Below are 18589 nucleotides of genomic sequence, written 5' to 3' on the forward strand. Positions count from 1 at the left end.
GGATGAAACTCCTATCACCCAATAACAGAGACAACCTTTCTTAATATCAAACATCCTCTTAACAGAGCTCTGTAGGCAAACTGGCTGTGAACAGTTTTTGACACTTGAATTCCCAGTTTCTTTTATGAACAAGTCATCATTAGTCCTCAAATGACTTACTACAATATTGATTGCTCAGATAGTACAATACTTTGATAACTAGGTTTTCCCCAAACCTCTGCCCTATGCCCTAATCATTTGGAGACACACCTTTGGGATGAAAACACATGATGCTCTAGGGAGAACTAACTAGAGAACTACCTCACGGAATGTGAGAAAACATCTGCAAATCTAAAAATGAAAACAAAGCAAAAAAAGGAGGTGGGGGACAAAAGAGGAGGTAAGAGGAAAGAGTTCTAGTGCCAGATACAAGATTAAATGTTTTCTAATAGGGTAAAAGTCAATTAAAAATCTCTTCTTGCCTAAAAAATTCTGTTGTTTTGGTCATTAGCAGGAAGGCCAATAGATAATGTTACAAGAAGGGCTGTGAAAAGTCAGTTATTTGTGAATCACGTTTACTAAAATGAGACACAAGCAGAGGTGCAGGAAAAATGGGCTCAACGGTATTAGTTTTCTCAGGTATAGAATTTTAACTTTGACCTACACAGAAATCATGTGAAGCCTGCAGCCAGCTAACTATAATCAGAAAGACACTATGTAGCCATTTTGTATACCTGGACCCGAAGTGGCAAATAATCTTCACAGAGATCATCCCACAGCTCCTGGAGGTCTGAAAGCTCCAAGGGATAACTCACAGGTGACTTGTAAAGGGGTTTCAAAGACCGGTTAAGGAAACCGGAACTAACTCCATCTGTCATGATATGGCCAGGCCTGCTTCCAGGTGGGCTGGATTTCACTGGAATAGGAAGCCTGCTCCCTCGGGGACTCTGGATAGGCTTATAATCAAGACCTTTAATCACATTAAGAGCTAGCTCCAGCTTGTGGTTACACATAGGCTGTGGAGTCTGGTCATCTGAACAACAGTCACACTTTGCAAGTTCCTTCGCACTTCTCTCCGTTTCCTCATCCTTTTGTTGTGGAGGACTAGCCTGGACACTTGCATCCAAAGATTCCACAGAGGATCCCGGTGTCCCTTCCTCCATGCTTTCTCCATCTGGGGGTACCTTTGTACTTGGTAAATCCGGTGGCCCGACCTCAGACAATGCCGGTTCTTCGGTGCAAATGCTGGTGGACCACCTAGAAGAAGGACCACACGAGATACTTCTGGCCACCTTTCGAGGCACCTTACAAATGGCTTCATAGTCAGAATCAGCAACCCGCAAGGCTGCACAACCACGGCATCTCCTGGGTCGGTTTCCAGGACCTTCCGAAGCATGACAGCTGTGTAGCTCCTGAATCTGATCCTCATTTTCTACCCAACACTCAAACCCTGAATAGGCGAAGTCTTCCTGGAGCAGTGCAGAGTATCGTACATCGGGTAAGCCGGAAATGTCAACCGTCCCATTCCCCGCCTTGGTTTCCGTGCCAGAGTCATCGTTATTCTTACGATACATGCTAGCAATGCAGAACTTGAGGCGGTCCTTCTCCAGCAGCAGCTTTTGCAAACGCTCGATAGAAAGAGCTTCGATCCGGGCAATAACGGTATCGAACCTATAGATCCGATCAAGCATGAAAGCACACTTGCTGCAAGCAAATTCCGCTTTGCCATCGCGGGCGACATCCTTGCCCAGGACGTGCGAAAGCAGAACCTGGAGGTTGAGCTTGGATGCCGTGTGGAAGATCCAGCGCCGCTGGTTTCCACACAGCTCCCGGGCACAGATCCTGCAAATCTCCTTCATCTTCTCCCCTAGCGATTGCCGAGCTTCCCTGAGGCGGCTGCTGCTTGGTGTTCAGTCACTGGCTCTTGGCTGCGCTCCGTCTCCCGCCTCGGAGGCCTCCGGACAGCATGGCAGAGTCCGGTGGGTCCCCACTCTGCCGGGGCTCACCTCCGCCACCCGCGAGCTGGTTCTGGGTACCAGAGTGGGCAGCCCCGCCCCTCGGGAAGGGGGCGGGAATAGAAACGCCTTAGGGGGACGCTGAGTGACAGCAGCGCAGGCCACGCTCGCAACCTGCCATGTCCTCTCCAGCTGTCTCTCCCACTAGCCGCCGCGTCCCCAACGTCCTCCCTTTTAGCAGGCTGAGTTCGCGGTACACTATCAGCAGCCCGCGGCTGACGCAAAGACTCGGAGATCGAGGATCAGATTTCAAGATGGCGCCAGCGGCTCGGCGCCTGCGGCCAGCGGCGCGTTCCTCTGGGAGCTGTAGTCCAGTGGGCCGCTCCCCGCTTTGCGCATGCGCGGCGGCGAGTGCCCGCCCGCTCGCCCTAAAACGAGTAGCCGCTCCTGGCAGTGGACTCGAGACCCGGCCCCCTGTGGGTACCGGCGGACAGCATGACGAGCGCTGGCCACCGCCAGACTGCTTTCATCTGCTAAGATTTCACTCGACGAACGCACCAGTTCCCTCGTGGTTCCTCCCGCCCGCCCTAACGGGATGACCCAAGGATCTGCGTGGGGAGGAGAAAGTTGAATCCCCTCCCCGTCTCTCCACAGTAGTGCCACGTACTCTGGATGGAGCAACTTGGCAGCGCCACTAGGTACCGCTGCGCGCCGCCTCCCTCCCGCCTGCAGCCCCACCTCTTCTCCCTACCAGGCCGGTGCCGGGACTAAAAGGCCCTGGGGCTGTAGCTGCGGGCGGGTAAGCAGGGTTAATAAATCAGAGGTGGTGGTACCGCGGGTTTTAGAAGGGTGCTTCAAACCTCTCCCTCGACAACTGGGATTATCTAGAGGACAAGTTTTTCTCTTCCTTGCAGTGTTGGGGTGGGCGTGCGTTCAGCAATTTCTAGACGATTAATCAAGAGAGGACACAAACCAGTCACCTGAGAAAGAGTATGGCAAATACCACGAGGTTGCCGCTAGTTGACCAATATTTTTAAAATAAGAGAAAATGGGCTTTTTCAACCTGAGAGTAGATTACTATCACCAAATTCTCTTTCAGGTTCAGGTGGACTGCAGTCCCTATTTTGGGGGTGGGAGAGTACACAAACTTTAGAACAAAAGACCTAGCTTCTTTGAGCAAGAGTAGAGGGTCGGGGATATTGATGTCTGCAGAACTAGGCCTGGACATTTCAGTGACTTCAGTTAGTACCCTGTCTTATTCAACAATATACAGTTGTCACCCCGCCGCTAGGTATAGAACTTGGAATGCACACAAACTGGGGGGAAGCAGGAGCTCTGAGTAGGAGGAATCCAGGTGCCAACTTCGATTTATAATAAAGAATTCCCTTCTTGGCTTGAGTGGCATGCAGACACGGGACTGGAAGAAAAAGAGCCCCAGCAATACCTGGAGTCTCCCAGAGCAGGACATTTCCTGGTTACAAAAATGTTAAATTTTACTGGCTTGTCCTTGGGAGAGGTTAAGGCCAGTAACAGTCTTAAGTATCTGAACCTCACCTCTGGGACAGAGCCCATACTCCTCTAAGCAGGAAGACATTAAAATGCCTTCAGTAAGAATTCAGAATAAACCAAAAAATTCCTAGGGAGAATTAAATGATTTAGAAGTGTTTTAACAGTGTTTGGCTCACTGAATAATAGCTTATACTGTTATTTCAATATTATAATGGGAATATTTTAAGATAATATTAAAACATTTTTTTTAAAGATTTTATTTATTTGACACAGAGAGATCACAAGCAGGCAGAGAGAGAGAAACAGGCTCCCCCCCGCCAAGCAGAGAGCCCAACGCGGGATTCTATCACAGGACCCCGAGATCACTACCTGAGTGGAAGGCAGAGGCTTAACCCACTGAGCCACCCAGGCGCCCCAGATAATATTAAAACTTTATGGAGCTCTACACACTTAAGACTGTATTGTTCTCTTATTTAATCACCAAAACAAAATCTTGGTAGCTCCAATGTGAGAGAAGAACAGTCCTTTGATCTTTGGGTTTGGGAGGCTACAGAACTTTACATATGTTATTTCACCTAAATATGCATGTTCTTGCAGTGAAACCAACAATGTAAAATTAGACTTCCAAGTAAAACTCATTACAGCTCCATTTTTGCCTGCCTCCAGGTATATGAACTTCAAAGTCAAAAGAAAGTAAACAATCATCTTTGAAATCTGTAGTGATCTATAGAGAGGCAAGGAGTTTCTGGACTCACCTACCAACAGACTGCCTGTCAGGACTATACCCTGCTGTACCCCGTCTGAAGTATAGTATAAAGTTTAGTATAAAGAGCTAAAAGAACTCAAAGTTCCAGAAAAGTGAAAATTAAGACATTAATCAAGTCCTCATCCTCAACTATCAATGCAAGCCACATTTTCTTGCTGGGGAAAAGGCTAATGAAAAAAGTGCTTTTCAGGAGCAAATTAAATAATACTTTGTAGTATTCTCTATTCCTTATTAAGATTTTGCATCTAATTAATAGTCTCTAAACTTTAATGACAGTATATAGGTAGCTTGGTGTAGAAGTGCAAATCCGTAAAAATGGAGAAAAGGTAGTTTATCATTGAAGAATAGGTTTGCTAGATATAAGTAAAGATCAATATACAGATAGAACTACACGTATCTGGGCTTCCAAGAACTGATAGGAATAAATCACTCAACAATCAAAGAAAATTTGAAGATAGCACTCTATTCACTCCTAGGAAATATATTTAAAAAACATTATTTTGAAGTAGATAGTAAACTATTATAGTACTAGAACTGGTCCTAATACGATTATTTGGTATTATAGAATTTCATTCCAACTAACTGTCATCCCAACTAAAAGACCACTGGTGTATAGACAACAAAACTGGAACATAAAAATTAAAAAATAAAACTTTAACGTTTAAAGTTTAGAGAGTATTAATTAGATGCAAAATCTTAATAAGGAATAGAGAATACTACAAAGTATTATTTAATTTGCTCCTGAAAAACACTTTGTTTTAACACCTGAATGGCTCAGTTGGTTAAGTATCTGACTGGCTCAGGTCATGATCTCAGGGTCCTGAGATTGAGCCATACTTGGTTCCCTGCTCAGTGGGGATCCTGCTTCCCCCTCTCTCCCTCTGCCCCCTCCCCTGCTCTTACACACACTGTCTTTCCCTAAAATAAATAAATAAAACTTTTGGAAAAAAAAAAAATACAAAAAACCACCTTAGAAAAATCAGGTGATAATGAATTCAGAACTTCATGGTCCTTATCAATATCACCTTGGTCAAGACTTTGTATTTAGGGTGCCTGGGTGGCTCAGTGGGTTAAGCCTCTGCCTTCGGCTCAGGCCTTCTGGGATCGAGTCCCACATCGGGCTCTCTGCTCAGCGGGGAGCCTGCTTCCTCCTCTCTTTCTCTCTCTGCCTGCTTGTGATCTGTCTCTGTCAAATAAATAAATAAATTCTTTAAAAAAAAAAAAAAAGAGATTTTGTATTTAGTTAATACTGGCTACCTATGGGGAGGGGAGTAAAATTGGGGGTTGAATAGAAACATTTACCCTTTTTTATATACCATGTGTCATCTGAATTTTGGGAAATAGATGTGTATTCATGTATCTTAATTTATTTTTAAAAATTAGAAAATATTCAATAATTAAAACTAAGACTTGTGTGGCACCTGGGTGGCTCAGTGGGTTAAGGCCTCTGCCTCCGGCTCAGGTCATGATCTCAGGATCCTGGGATCAAGCCCCGCATCGGGCTCTCTGCTTGGCAGGGAGCCTGCTTACTTTCCTCTCTCTCTGCCTGCCTCTCTGCCTACTTGTGATCTCTATCAAATAAATAAATAAACTCTTAAAAAAAAAAAACCGCAAAACGAAGACTTGTGCCTATTTAACACACTAATCAAAGTGGTAACATTTGAACCTAAAATGGAATATATATGATAACTACATGTGTTATATATGTGGACAACTTATATAAACAGATTCAGAGGGGATATACAAGTTAGTAAATAGTGATTATGTCTGGGGAGTGGAATTATGAATACTTATTTTCTTCTTCATTTATGTTCTATAATTTTCTACACTAAGCATGAATTGCTTTTGTGATAAGATAAAAATTGCTGCTAAGAAATAGGTAAAATAAACACATTTTGATATATTTGTACAATACTAATTGGCAGTAAAAAAAAAAACCAAAAAAACAAACAAGCAAAACTGACACCCACAACATGAATGAATCCCAAAAGCATGTTAAGTGAAATAAGCTGTACACAAGTCCGTACATTCTGTGTGATTCCTTCTAATTTATGTTTAACAACAAGAAAAATTGAATCCATGGTGACAGAAGTACAGAAAATGGTTATGAGAGATGAGATAGTATAAGAATTGATTGCAGAGGAACACAAAGGAATTTTCTGGGGTGATGAAAATGTTCTATGTATTGTTTTGAGTGATGGGTATATGGATGTGTACAGTTCTCAAAGTTCATTGAACTGAATACTTAGATCTGTAGATTTTATGTTAGAATAGTTCAATAAAGAGTAACAAAGAGGAAATAAATATAAACTATGTATTACCCCAAAACTTTTAATCTGAGAGGTTTTTTTGTGGGGGCAGGTAGGAAGTAACCCCCACTTTATTGTAAGAATAGCTTTGAAAATTGGAAAGATAAAATATGGCCTAGAAAAAGTTCTGTAAAATTCCCGACTGCAAATTCAAAACTTTTTATTTCCTAACCATAGGAGCTTTGAAAAACATTTTTTTTTAAATTTTATTTATTTATTTGACAGACAGAGATCACAAGTAGGCAGAGAGACAGGCTGAGACAGAGAGAGGAAGCAGGCTCCCCACCGAGCAGAGAGCCCGATGCATTGCGGGGCTCTATCCCAGGACCCTGAGATCATGACCTGAGCCGAAGGCAAAGGCTTTAACCCACTGAGCCACCCAGGTGCCCCTGAAAAACATTTTATATGCATATGCACATCACACATACCTGATTGAAGCAAGGCATGCTGATAAAGTAAGACTTGGGGCTTCTGAGATGATTTAGAATAGGATAATTACTTCTAAGACTTACCAAAGTTACATATTAAAGGAAAATTGGGACTAAGAACAGATTTCATATTATGATAAGCTGTTATGAATTAAATTGTTAATTTTATATATCAGCAGTTTGCCCTCAAAATGTATTGATAAACCCATTCACAGCACTTATTAGCTATATGTGCTAGTTAAATCATTTATATCTGGCCCTTAATTTTCTCATCTACAAAGTAAACATGTTGAATTTAAAAAGTAGTTTTCAACTTTTGCCAGGCATCAGAATCCCCGGGAGGGCTTGATAAAACAGATTGCTGGGACCTACCTCCTGGAGTTTCTGATTCAGGTCCTCTGGGGTGGAGCCCAAGAATTTGCATTCCTAACAAATTCCTAGATCCTGCTGATGGCTGCTGTCTGGGCAATCACACTTCGAAAACCATTGAATTAGAGCTGTCCTAAATTATATTCTGAAAAATCTCAGTCAAAAGATTAAAGATTAAAAGTACTGCAGATAAATAGAAAAACCCTTCAGTGAAGAACTACTTACAGATTGTTGAATTTAGAGAACTATATTCTCATTTGAATCAAAATTCCTAAGTAGTGTTATGTTAAAGACATTTTGCACTATCTCTATTTTGACCTCTAGATTTTGGGGCCTGGGAAGTATCTCTTAGAACCAAAGCCACTTTTGTAACCACTATCTTGTAGTGCTCCTAAGACCTAATTCCTGGCTGGCAAGGCGTTTCCAAGAGAATTAGAGATGGAAAATCCCCACGTCCCAAACAGTTGTGTTAGGTTTCACTGCCCTAGTTATGACATTGGAAATAGCTGTTCTAATTACTAAAAACTATGCCAAAAAAGAAAAAAAAAAAAAAGAGTGATTTTGGCAGAGAAGCTAAAACAGATGAGGAAATGCAAGAATATCAAAGTAAAGCCAGTTAGGCTTCATGGAAACACAAGCATGTGCATGACTCCCCTGTGATGGCTGGAAATTTTTAAGAAGCCAGAAGCAATCATGCTTTGCATTAATTAATAACACAGCATTTTGAAAGACTTGTTTGAAACCAGGGGATTACAAGTTCAGCTGCAGATTGCCATGTGATGACCACATCAGCAGAATCCATCTTAAAATAGTAAAGAGTCTTTCAAGTAAAGTTATTAAATACCAGTAGCTGCTTAAGTGAATTTTATACTTTTTTTTTTTAAGATTTATTTATTTCAGAGAGAGAGGGAGTGGCGTGAGGAGCAGAGAGAAAGGGAGACAAACAGACTCCCCCGCTGAATGGGAATCCATGACCCAATCCACCCCAGGACCCAAGATCATGACCTGAGTGGAAAGCCAGACTCCAAAGCTCAACTGACTGAGCCACCCAGGCACCCCAAGTGAATTTTAAAGCACACGTTAAGTCAGTCAACCAAGGAGCAAGAATTTACACGAATTCAGTGTGTCATTTCTCTGTCTTTAGTGAACTTTTAGTTTAGTTGAAGGGAGAAAATATGCATGCTAAAATTAGTGCAATTGATTGGTAAGTGAAATGGTACTGATGAAGTCAGCATGAGTGCAGAAAAAATTGAGAAATAGTTGAAAGGGCAAGAGTGACACTTGAGATGGGTCTTAGGATGATGGAAACAAAGAAAGGGACTCCATTAAAAGAAAAAGGCATCATCAATAGTCTTAGAAGTGGGTTAGATACAGTGCTAACCTGTAGGTAAAGGCAGATGTTGGGGATTTTGAGGAGCATCTAAATGGCCTGGTTCATCCTACTTTATAAAACTTATCCTCTATAATTGCTCATTCAGAGAATACATAAGGAGAGCCAACTGTAAGCCAGATGCTATGCTGTGGTGCTATGGAAGTTTTGGCAACTAGAATTTAATGTTCAGAAAAGACAAAAGATTTTGGACTTAATGTTATGAACTTGAACAAAGAATGGCATGGTGAAAACTTCACCTTGGAAAGATTAGCCAGAGAACAGGATGAACTGGAATTTCAGGGCAAGATTTTGGAATGGTTATAAGAAGACCTGCTAAAAAGCCATTGTAGTTATTCATCTGCGGGGTAATAAAAAAAAAAGTCTGTGGGAATGCAAGTTGGTGCAGCCACTCTAGAAAACAATATGGAGATTCCTCAATAAGCTGAAAATAGAGCTACCCTGTGACCCAGCAATTGCACTATTGGGTATTTACCCCAAAGATACAAATGTAATGATCTGAAGAGGCAACTGCACCCCAATGTTCATAGCAGCAATGTCCACAATAGCCAAACTATGGAAAGAGTCCAGATGTCCATCAATAGATGAATGGGTAAATATATATAAAATATACATATATATATATACACACACACACACATATACACACAATGAAATATTATGCAGCTATCAAAAAATGAACTCTTTCCATTTGCAATGATGTGGATGGAACTAGAGGGTATTACACTAAGTGAAATAAGTCAGAGAAAGACAATATATGATCTCATTAATATGTGGAATTTAAGAAATAATGCAGAGGATCATAGAAGAAGAGAGGAAAAAATGAAATAAGATGAAACCAGAGAGGGAGACAAACCATAAGAAACTCTTAATCAAAGGGAACAAACTGAGGGTTGCTGAAGGGTGGGGGTATAGGGATGAGGTAACTGGGTGATGGACATTGGGGAAGGTATGTGTTGTAATGACCACTGGGTATTATATAAGACTGACGAATCACCTGTACCCCTGAAACAAATAATACACTATATGTTAAATATTTGAATTTAAGTTAAAAAAAATTAGTCTGGTGTATAAATAGAAAGTGGTAAATGTGAGAATTATTTTGAAGGAATGAACAGCAGGACTTGACGACCTATAGAGGATGAAGGAAAAGGATTAAAGATGAAGATTAGGTTTTTGGTCTCAAAGACTGGTAGAAAACATGATCTAAATGAGCAGAAATGTGAGAGTTGAGTCCATCTACAAAAAGATAATGAAAAATTTGATCAGGAACATGATGAGTCTAGGTGACTGAGAAAACTAAGTGGAAAAAAAAACAAGTGAGGCTCTTCCACAATCAAAGCACAGGTGAGATGGGGACAGAGTTTCAAGAATGAGAGAGACAGTTAACATTTGTCAAAAGCTAGGGAGAGATTAGCAGGAAAGAGAAGGTCAGGCATATCACTTTCTGTAACTGTAACTTGTACACTTCTGACTTGTAAATTTCAGAGTTGTTACCTTTAACTCCTCAGAATCCTTCCCTATCAAGTTAAACACTAAATTTGGGATTTTTTTCTCTGAACATCTCTAGCATGTTCAGAAATGTTGCTTCACATTTTCACTACATTTTCTATTTCAGGCTCTTGAAACCTAAAACCTGAACCATGTCACTAGGCTTAGAAGCTTACCCTCTAATCATCCTCCATACTATTTCCAGAATATTTATAGTAAAGATTCATCATTATCCACTATAGGATGAAGTCCAAAACTTCATCAGCATGGCATTTCAATCTCTCTACAGAAAGATCCTAATCTACTTTTCAACTACATCTCATCTTTCAACTACATACTCCTTCCCTAATCCTATGGCGTGATGACAGGATATTAAACTGCTTTATTAACTGTATGCCCCACCTTCCTCTTTTATAATCTGATGGTCAGGCCCTTAACTTGGAAATTTTTGCAGAGCAAAGAGCAGAAGCTGAAGTCAAATGCATTTCCTGACTTTAATAAAAATTCTAAACCAAGTGAGAAGATTAAGCCAGATGTCCCAGTGGGGAAGAGGAGAAAGAGTTCTTTGAGGTCAACAGAAAAGGAGGGTGTTAGATTTCACTCATTTCAGAAAGAGACCGGGGATCAGAGAATAACAGGGAGCCACCTCCATTCCATATTAATGTGCAGAGAAGCAGCAGGACCTGGGGTGAGAAGGCAGTAGGTGACTTGGAAAGGCTGGACTCTAGATCACGGGGTTCTGGCTTCATAAAAGACTCTAAGCTGTTAGAGTTGGCAGAACCATGCTTGTTGGGGAAGGGGTACTTCCAGGGCAGACCAATGGTAAGAGTAATCCCTTGATTCTTTGGTACCTGATAAAAACCTTCACTTTCATGTAACTGAGAGAATAGGGAGGAATATATGTACCAAATGGATGATTTTGAACTTCCTGCTAGCCTGATTAAGATAAGGACTCAGGGTAACATTCAATCGATTGAAAGAAAGTGAAGAAACGTGGTATTTCCTGCACAACTGAATTTGTGAACTAAGAGTCATACCCACTTCGAACTTTTGGTAGGTGTTCACTGAGGCTCAGTCCTAGACCTTTTTACCTATTTTTATTTTCTTTCCATATCATCTTATCCTTTCCCATCTTTATACCAGTAACTTTCCATTTATATCTTTATCCCAGAATTTCCTCTGAGCTCAAATCTGAAATAGCCAACTACTTATTCATATCTGCATATGATAGGTCAGAGACATCTCAAAATTACCATCTTCCAGAGCACCTGGGTGGCTCAGTTGTTAAGCATCTGCCTTTGGCAGGTCATGACCCCAGCATCCTGGGACTGAGCCCCATATTAGGCTCCCTGCTCATCAGGGAGCCTGCTTCTCCCTGTCCAGCTCCCCTGTGCTTGTGTTACCTCTCTCATTGTCATAAGTAAATAAAATCTTTAAAAAAAAAATTTACCATCTTCCTTACCTATAATACCCCCACACTCATTCTCCCTAATTCTCTTTTAGGGTTCAGCAAACTATGAACTGTGGACTAAATTTCTCCCCGACCTATTTTTGTAAATAAAGTTTTATTGGAACATACATGCCAACTCATTTATGTATTGTGTATGGCTATGTTTGTGCTGATGGCAGAAACCTTATGACCTGCAAGGTCTAAATTATTTGCCATCTGTTCTTTTACAGAAACAGTTGGCTAATCCCTGCTCTTTGTTTTCTTCAAAGTACTTATTACAATTTGCAATTAGTTATTTGTTTGATCACTTGGCTATTTATCTTCCTTATTAGATACAAGCTCCTTAAGGGGAAAGGCTCTTGCCTTTCTTCTTTCAAGTATTTTTAAAGTATTTATTATTGAAATATAGTTGACATGTAATAGTCTATTAGTTCCAGGTACATAACATAATGAGTCAACAATTCTATACATTATTCAATGTTGACAATATGTACAGTCACCATCTGTCACCATACGATTATTATAGTATTATCGACTATATTCCCTATGCCATACTTTTCATCTCTGTGACTTATTTATTTTATAACTGGAAATTTGTACTTCATAATCCCTTTCACCTACTTTGCCCTCCCCTCACCACCCTTATTTGACAACCACCAGTTTGTCCTCTGTATTTATGAGTCTGTTTGTTTTGCTTTTGAGATTCCACATATATACAAAATAATATGGTATTTGTCTTTCTCTGTCTGACTTATTTCATGCAGTATAAAATGCTCTAGGTCCACCATGTTGTTGCATGACAAGATTTCACTCCTATTATGGCTGAGTAATATTCCATTGTATATATATACTGCATTCTCTTTACCCATTCATCTATCAATGGACCCAAGCGCTGCTTCCATATCCGGCCTAGTGTAAATAATGCTACCATAAATAAAGAAGTGATTTATCTTTTCAAATTAGTGTTTTTGTTTTTTTTTTGATAAATACCCAGTAACAGAATTACTGGGTCATATGATAATTCTTTTTTTTTAATAAAATGTTTTTTTAATTAACATATAATGTATTATTGGTCCCAGGGGTACAGGTCTGTGAATCATCAGGCTTACACACTTCACAGCACTCACCATAGCACATACCTCCCCAATGTTCATAACCCAAGGTAATTCTATTTTTAATTTTTCAAGGAACCTCCAAACTGTTTTCCACAAGGGCTGCCAGCTTGCATCCCTACCAGGGTTCCTTTATTTCCAAATTCTTGCTCACCAAACCTTGTTATTTCTTGTGTTTTTGATTTTAGACATTCTAACAAATGTGAAGTGATATCTGATTGTGGTTTTGATTTGCATTTTCCTGATGATCAGTGATATCCTGATGATCATGTGTCTATTGGCCATCTGTCTATCTTCTTTGGAAAAATCTCTATTCAGGTCTTCTGCCCATTTTTTTTTTTATTGGATTATTTGGGGGGTTTGGTGTTGAGTTGTATATTATCTTCATATATTTTAGATATTAACCCCTTATTAAATATATTATTTGCAAATATCTTTGCCCATTCAGTTGGTTGATATTTTTATTTTGTTGATGGTTTCTTTTGTTGTGCAAAAGCCTTCTATTTTGGTATAGTCCCTATAGTTTAATTTTCCTTTTCTTTTCCCTTGAGTAAGAAGACATATCTAGGAAAATATTTCTATGACCAATGTCAAAGAGATAACTGCCTATGTTTCCTTCTAGGATTTTTATGATTTCAGGTCTCACATGTCAGTCTTTAATCCAGTTTGTGTTTATTTTTGTGTATGGTGTAACAAAGTGGTTCAGTTTCATTCTTTTGCATATAGCTGTCCAGTTTTCCAAGCATCATTTACTGAAGAGACTATCTTTTCCCCACTGTATATTCTTGCCTACTTTGTCACAGATTATCTGGACTCTATTCTATTCCAATGATGACCTAAGTGTCGGTTTTTGTGCCAGCATCATACTGTTTTGATCATTACACCTTTGTAACATATCTTGAAATTTGTGATTGTGATCCTTCCAGCTTTGCTTTTCTTTTTCCAGTCTGCTTTGGCTATTCAGGGTGTTTTGTGATTCCATACAAATTTTAAGATTATTTGTTCTAGTTCTGTGAAAAATGTTGTTGGTATTTTGATAGACACTGCATTAAATGTGTAGACTGGTTTGGGTTGTATGGATATTTTAACCATATTTATTCTTCTTCATGAGCGATTGTACCTGCCACACTATATCTTACCAGGAAACAAACTGAGGGTTTTAGAAGGAAGGGTGGTGGGAGGGATGGGTGAGCCTGGTGATGGGTATTAAGGAGGGCACGGATTGCATGAAGCCCATATATACAAACAATGAATCATGAAACACTACATCAAAAACTAATGATGACTAACATAACACAATAAAAATAAATTACTGTGAATTTAATAAATTAATAATGATTATTAATTAATTTTAATTAATAAATATTGGTTCTTTCAATCTATGAGCATAGAATATCTTTTCATTTGTGTCATCTTCAATTTCTTTCATCAATGTCTTTTTTATGAATTTTATTTATTTTTATTTTTTTAATTTTTCAGCGTTACAGTATTTTCAATTTCATTGCTAGTAATTGGTCTGTTCGAATTTTCTATTTCTTCCTGATTCAGTTTTGGAAGATTATATGTTTCTAGAAATTTATCCATTTCTTACAGGTTCTCCAATTTCTTGGCATAAATTTTTCAATATTTTTTTTTAAGATTTTATTTATTTATTTGACAGACAGAGATCACACGTAGGCAGAGAGGCAGGCAGAGAGAGAGGAGGAAGCAGCCTCCCCACCAAGGAGAGAGCCCGATGCGGGGCTTGATCCCAGGACTCTGGGATCATGACCTGAGCCAAAGGCAGAGGCTTTAACCCTCTGAGCCACCCAGCGCCCCTCAGTATTTTCTTATAATCCTTTGTATTTCTGTGGTATCAGTTGTTATTTCCCTTCTTCTTTTCTGATTTTATTTGAGTCCTCTTTCTCTTCCTCTCCTTCTCCCAACTCTTGCTCTTGCTCTCTGTGTCTTCTTTTTCTTTTTCTTTTAATGAGTCTAAGTGTTTATCAATTTTGTTTACTTTTTCAAAGAACCAGCTCCTGGTTTCATCCATCTATTGTTTTTTTTGAGGTACTTTGGACAATATGTTTCTAGATATCAATAAATAGTCATTGAATGACTAAATGAGTAAATCAATGCCTTTCCTTTTCATCTTACTAAAATTCTACTCATTTCTTACAGATCAAAATCTTCACTGCCTACCCCAGCTCATGACCTTTTGTTCTTTCTCTACTGCTTTATATTTTGTCTCCATCAGGGGCTTCCTTACCTTCCAATTAGACTATCATCTCTAAAGGCAGAGACTAAACCTTATGCATCTTTGTGTTCTTTATTCCTTCATGTTACAGTAATTTGTGCATTATAAATTCTCAGTTAATAATTTTCATGAAGTGGTAATAAAATCCCTTATTTTTCCACCACCTTTGCTGCTCTAAAGGGTCAGGACTACAATTGCCTTAGATGATGAGGCCTTTTGCTGAGACACGTTACCAGTAAAGGTTATGTCTGGGAGACAGTGAGGTTGAATGAGGATTTATAAGTCTCCACCTTCAACATTCACCAGTTTTAAGAAGAAGATACTGTAAAACTGCTTTGAAAGATCTCCTTATATGAAGTTAGTTGGAGCTGCCCAAGCTCCTAATCCCTGCAAGGTTTTCAGTCTCTGCCATGAGCAGTGAGTGTTCTTGTTTTAACCTCCACATCAGATCTCTCCATGGTAACACTGGAATGTTTGCTATTTTAAGAATACGCCTCACTGCATGCAGTGTTATTTACATTAGGTTCCAAACAAGGCATAAATGCAATGGATTGAGCGTCTGCTGATTTGTATGAGTGGGAGGTCCTGATTGCTTACTGGATATCTCACCCTAATTCTATTGTCCTCTTTCATTTTGTAAGGCAACATTTCTTTACATGTTAATAAATATTACACTGGGGGGAAACTGGAGAATGGAAAAATGAAATAAAACAAGAATTCTTCCAGACCTTCCTCTGCAAGTACATCGTTGCTCCTTGCATTCATACCCTGTAGGTCTGGTTTCATTTAAAGGGTTCTTTGAAATGAAGCTTCTACTCTCCCATAAAAGGGAATCATGTCAGTAACTGGAACTATCACCAGTTTTTCAGAGTGCAGGTCTTTCATTTGCAACTTTGTGAATACACTCACGAAGGAAGAGAAAAATGCTTTGTAAAACTTCACTTTGTTAGCTTTTCTTTTTACTAAAAAAGATGTGGACATGTTGCTTCAGCATGGCAGCTATATCCAAAAGCTCCTGAGTTCTCGGCTCACAATGACATGCTCTTGATCTGAATGGACAAGGGGTGATTGGAAGCAAACATGGAATGATGTCAATTGGTGGCGTGTCAAGTTTATGGCTTTCTTTGTTGCTGTTCTGTGGGTTAACTATATGATAGAAGGTCATACTACTGTATAAGTATGGCTAAAATGAATGTACAATATTATGGTGGAATGGAAAAAGAAAACAGCTAGAGGGATAGTAAAATCAATTAAATTAAATAATCTTGATCAAAACTGTCTCTTTTTGAGAAATGGAAGGCTCTGAAATGAAACTTCCTGTACTTAGAGATTATACTCAGTCCAGACTTTCAGATTTGAGATTACATGAGAAGTACTCATCTATGGGAAATGGCATAAGAGAAGAGTTTCCACTTGGACAACTCAAACCTAGATGTGTAACGTCTGTGAGCTTCCCTTCTTCTAAAGCCCAACTGTGGTATTCTCAGCTGTGAGGGGTCAGAGGAGGTAGAGGAAATGAGTCAGTCTCCAGAACTCTAGGGATGGCTTTGCTGGAGATGAGGGAATTCTTAAGTGTTTGCCGAGCAGGCCCAGAGCCTTGAAAATGAACTTGGGCCTTCCACATCGTGGGGGTGTGGCTTCTGTGGTGAGAGATGGCCTGGCAGACAAAGGTTGAGGATGCGGGGGGAGTAAGATGCTGCTCCTGGCAGACAAGGATGACGCCCACAACGCAGGCTTCAGTTGTCACAGATAGCAAGAGTTGTCACACGTGACTGTAGACAGAGGGGGGAGACAAAGTACTTTATAACTGGTTTTCTAATGTTCTTGGCCCCTAATTCAAGAATGGATTAGATCAAGCAGTTAATAGCGGTGTCAAACCATGATTTGCTCTCATGAGATGACATCAATTATCTGCTCAGTTAGCCCTCCTTCTAAAGAGCCCACAGGATTGTCTTTCTAAAATGCAAATCATATGCTTTTATTCCCCCTAGCTTAGCTTTTTTTTTTTCTTTAACTCTCTGTTTCTTATAACAGGAAGTCCTTAGCTTGACACTTACGAAATGTCCCAGTTATGTCTTCTATCATTCTATAACACTTAGTATATACCTGGTAATACCAGTTTCTCCCAATTCCTTAACTATGTTCCATATCACTGTATATACTGTACCTGCCTATGATGTATTTCTATTTTCTGCCTGGAGTACTCCGCCTTTAAGGTCCAGGTCACGAGCAACTTCCAGGTGAGGCTTCTTTGACTTTCAAAGGTAGAGTTAATCCCTGCCATCTGTGGGTTCCTTTCCCACTGTACATATATTTCTATCTCTTCATTTATCACTCTGTATTTTGTTCTTTTTTACATGCCAATCTCTTATTGGACGATAAACCCTTTGGAAGCTACAGCCCCCAGACTAGTGGTTCTTACTGAGTGACTATATCATCTCCTAAACCGCATTTTGCAAATTCATGGGGTGTTTCTTGTTTTTATTGTCATCACCATGATGACTGGAGCAATGGGTGCTATGTAATTTGCAATGAGCCGGGCAAAGCATTGTTCCAAATTCTTAGTGACATCTGTCTACCTATCTATCTGTCTATCTATCTATCTATCTATCATCTACCTGATTCCAGTCTGTATGAAATGCATAACACAAGCAAATTCATTAAGGCAAATTCATTAATTCATTATAACAGAGGTTATCAGGAACTAGGAAAGGGAAGAATGAGGAATTATTATTTTATGGGTAGTTTCACTGAAAAATTCCAGAAATTTTGGCTCACTGATATTCTGAGAGCTGGTTTTGAACTTTGTCAATAGATCTCTTTTGGTCAGTCACACACATGTACATTTGTGATACTAGCTCTTCAGAACAGCAGTGTAAATATGGGTATGAACCCACATAAACCTATGTTCAAATTCTTACCTCACCACCTACTGCCTTAATAACTTAGGTTACATCACTTAATCTAAGTATTTGTTTCCCTACTTACAAAGGGAGCTTTATCCTACCTAGTTCACAGGTTGTAATGAAAGCTGGAAAAAAACTGAATGTTCAGGCCTCCACATGGTGTTTAGAGCAGGATCAGGACTCAAAAATGGATCCTTCCTCTTTTCCATTCCTCTTTCCCTTCACTGGCTAGCAGCATCACACGGTCTCATGGACACTCAATAAAAGCTGGGTCTCCAGGGGCACCGCTCAATTGGTTCAGCGTCCGCCTTCAGCTCAGGTCATGATCTCAGGGTCCTGGGATCAAGTCCCATGTCAAGCCCCACATCTTGCTCCATGCTCAGTGGGGAGTCTGCTTCTCCCCTCGCCCCATGGCCTCTCCCCCAATCTTGCACACACTTTCTCTCTTTCTCTCTCTCTCAAATAAATGAATAAAATCTTTAAAAAATGTATTTTCACTGTAGGGGTCCCTGGGTAACTCAGTGGGTTGAGCGTCTGACTCTTGATTTCAGATCAGGTCATGATCTCAGGGTTGTGAGATGGAGCCCTGTGACCTGCTCATGCTGGATATGGAGTCTGCTTAAGATTCTCCCTCTCTCTCTCTCTCCCTCTCTCCCTCTCCCTCTCACCCCTGCTTGCACACTTAAGTA

At 40.0% G+C, this 18589-nt stretch overlaps 1 protein-coding gene across 28 annotated transcripts in view; it reads right to left on the reverse strand.

Moving 5' to 3' along the window:
• The window catches only part of PDE4DIPP2 (phosphodiesterase 4D interacting protein), a 212108-nt gene that overhangs the window by 78408 nt on the left and 115111 nt on the right, over positions 1 to 18589 (reverse strand). For 11 of the 28 annotated variants that reach the window (XM_045081833.1, XM_045081830.1, XM_013045060.2 and 8 more), the window contains exon 1: positions 714 to 2253. The exons of 12 other annotated variants lie outside the window; for them this stretch is intronic. In XM_045081833.1, the coding sequence (XP_044937768.1) occupies positions 714 to 1838 (1125 nt within the window). In that variant the 5' untranslated portion in view covers positions 1839 to 2253. Of the gene's footprint in view, positions 1 to 713; positions 2255 to 18589 lie in introns of those variants that run through there. 5 more of the 28 variants (XM_013045067.2, XM_013045063.2, XM_004771033.3 and 2 more) reach the window with 3 other exon arrangements.

This window comes from Mustela putorius, unplaced genomic scaffold (genome assembly GCF_011764305.1).
Source record: "Mustela putorius furo isolate JIRA1106 unplaced genomic scaffold, ASM1176430v1.1 tig00000585_pilon_pilon_pilon, whole genome shotgun sequence".
Taxonomy (NCBI): Eukaryota; Metazoa; Chordata; class Mammalia; order Carnivora; family Mustelidae; genus Mustela; species Mustela putorius.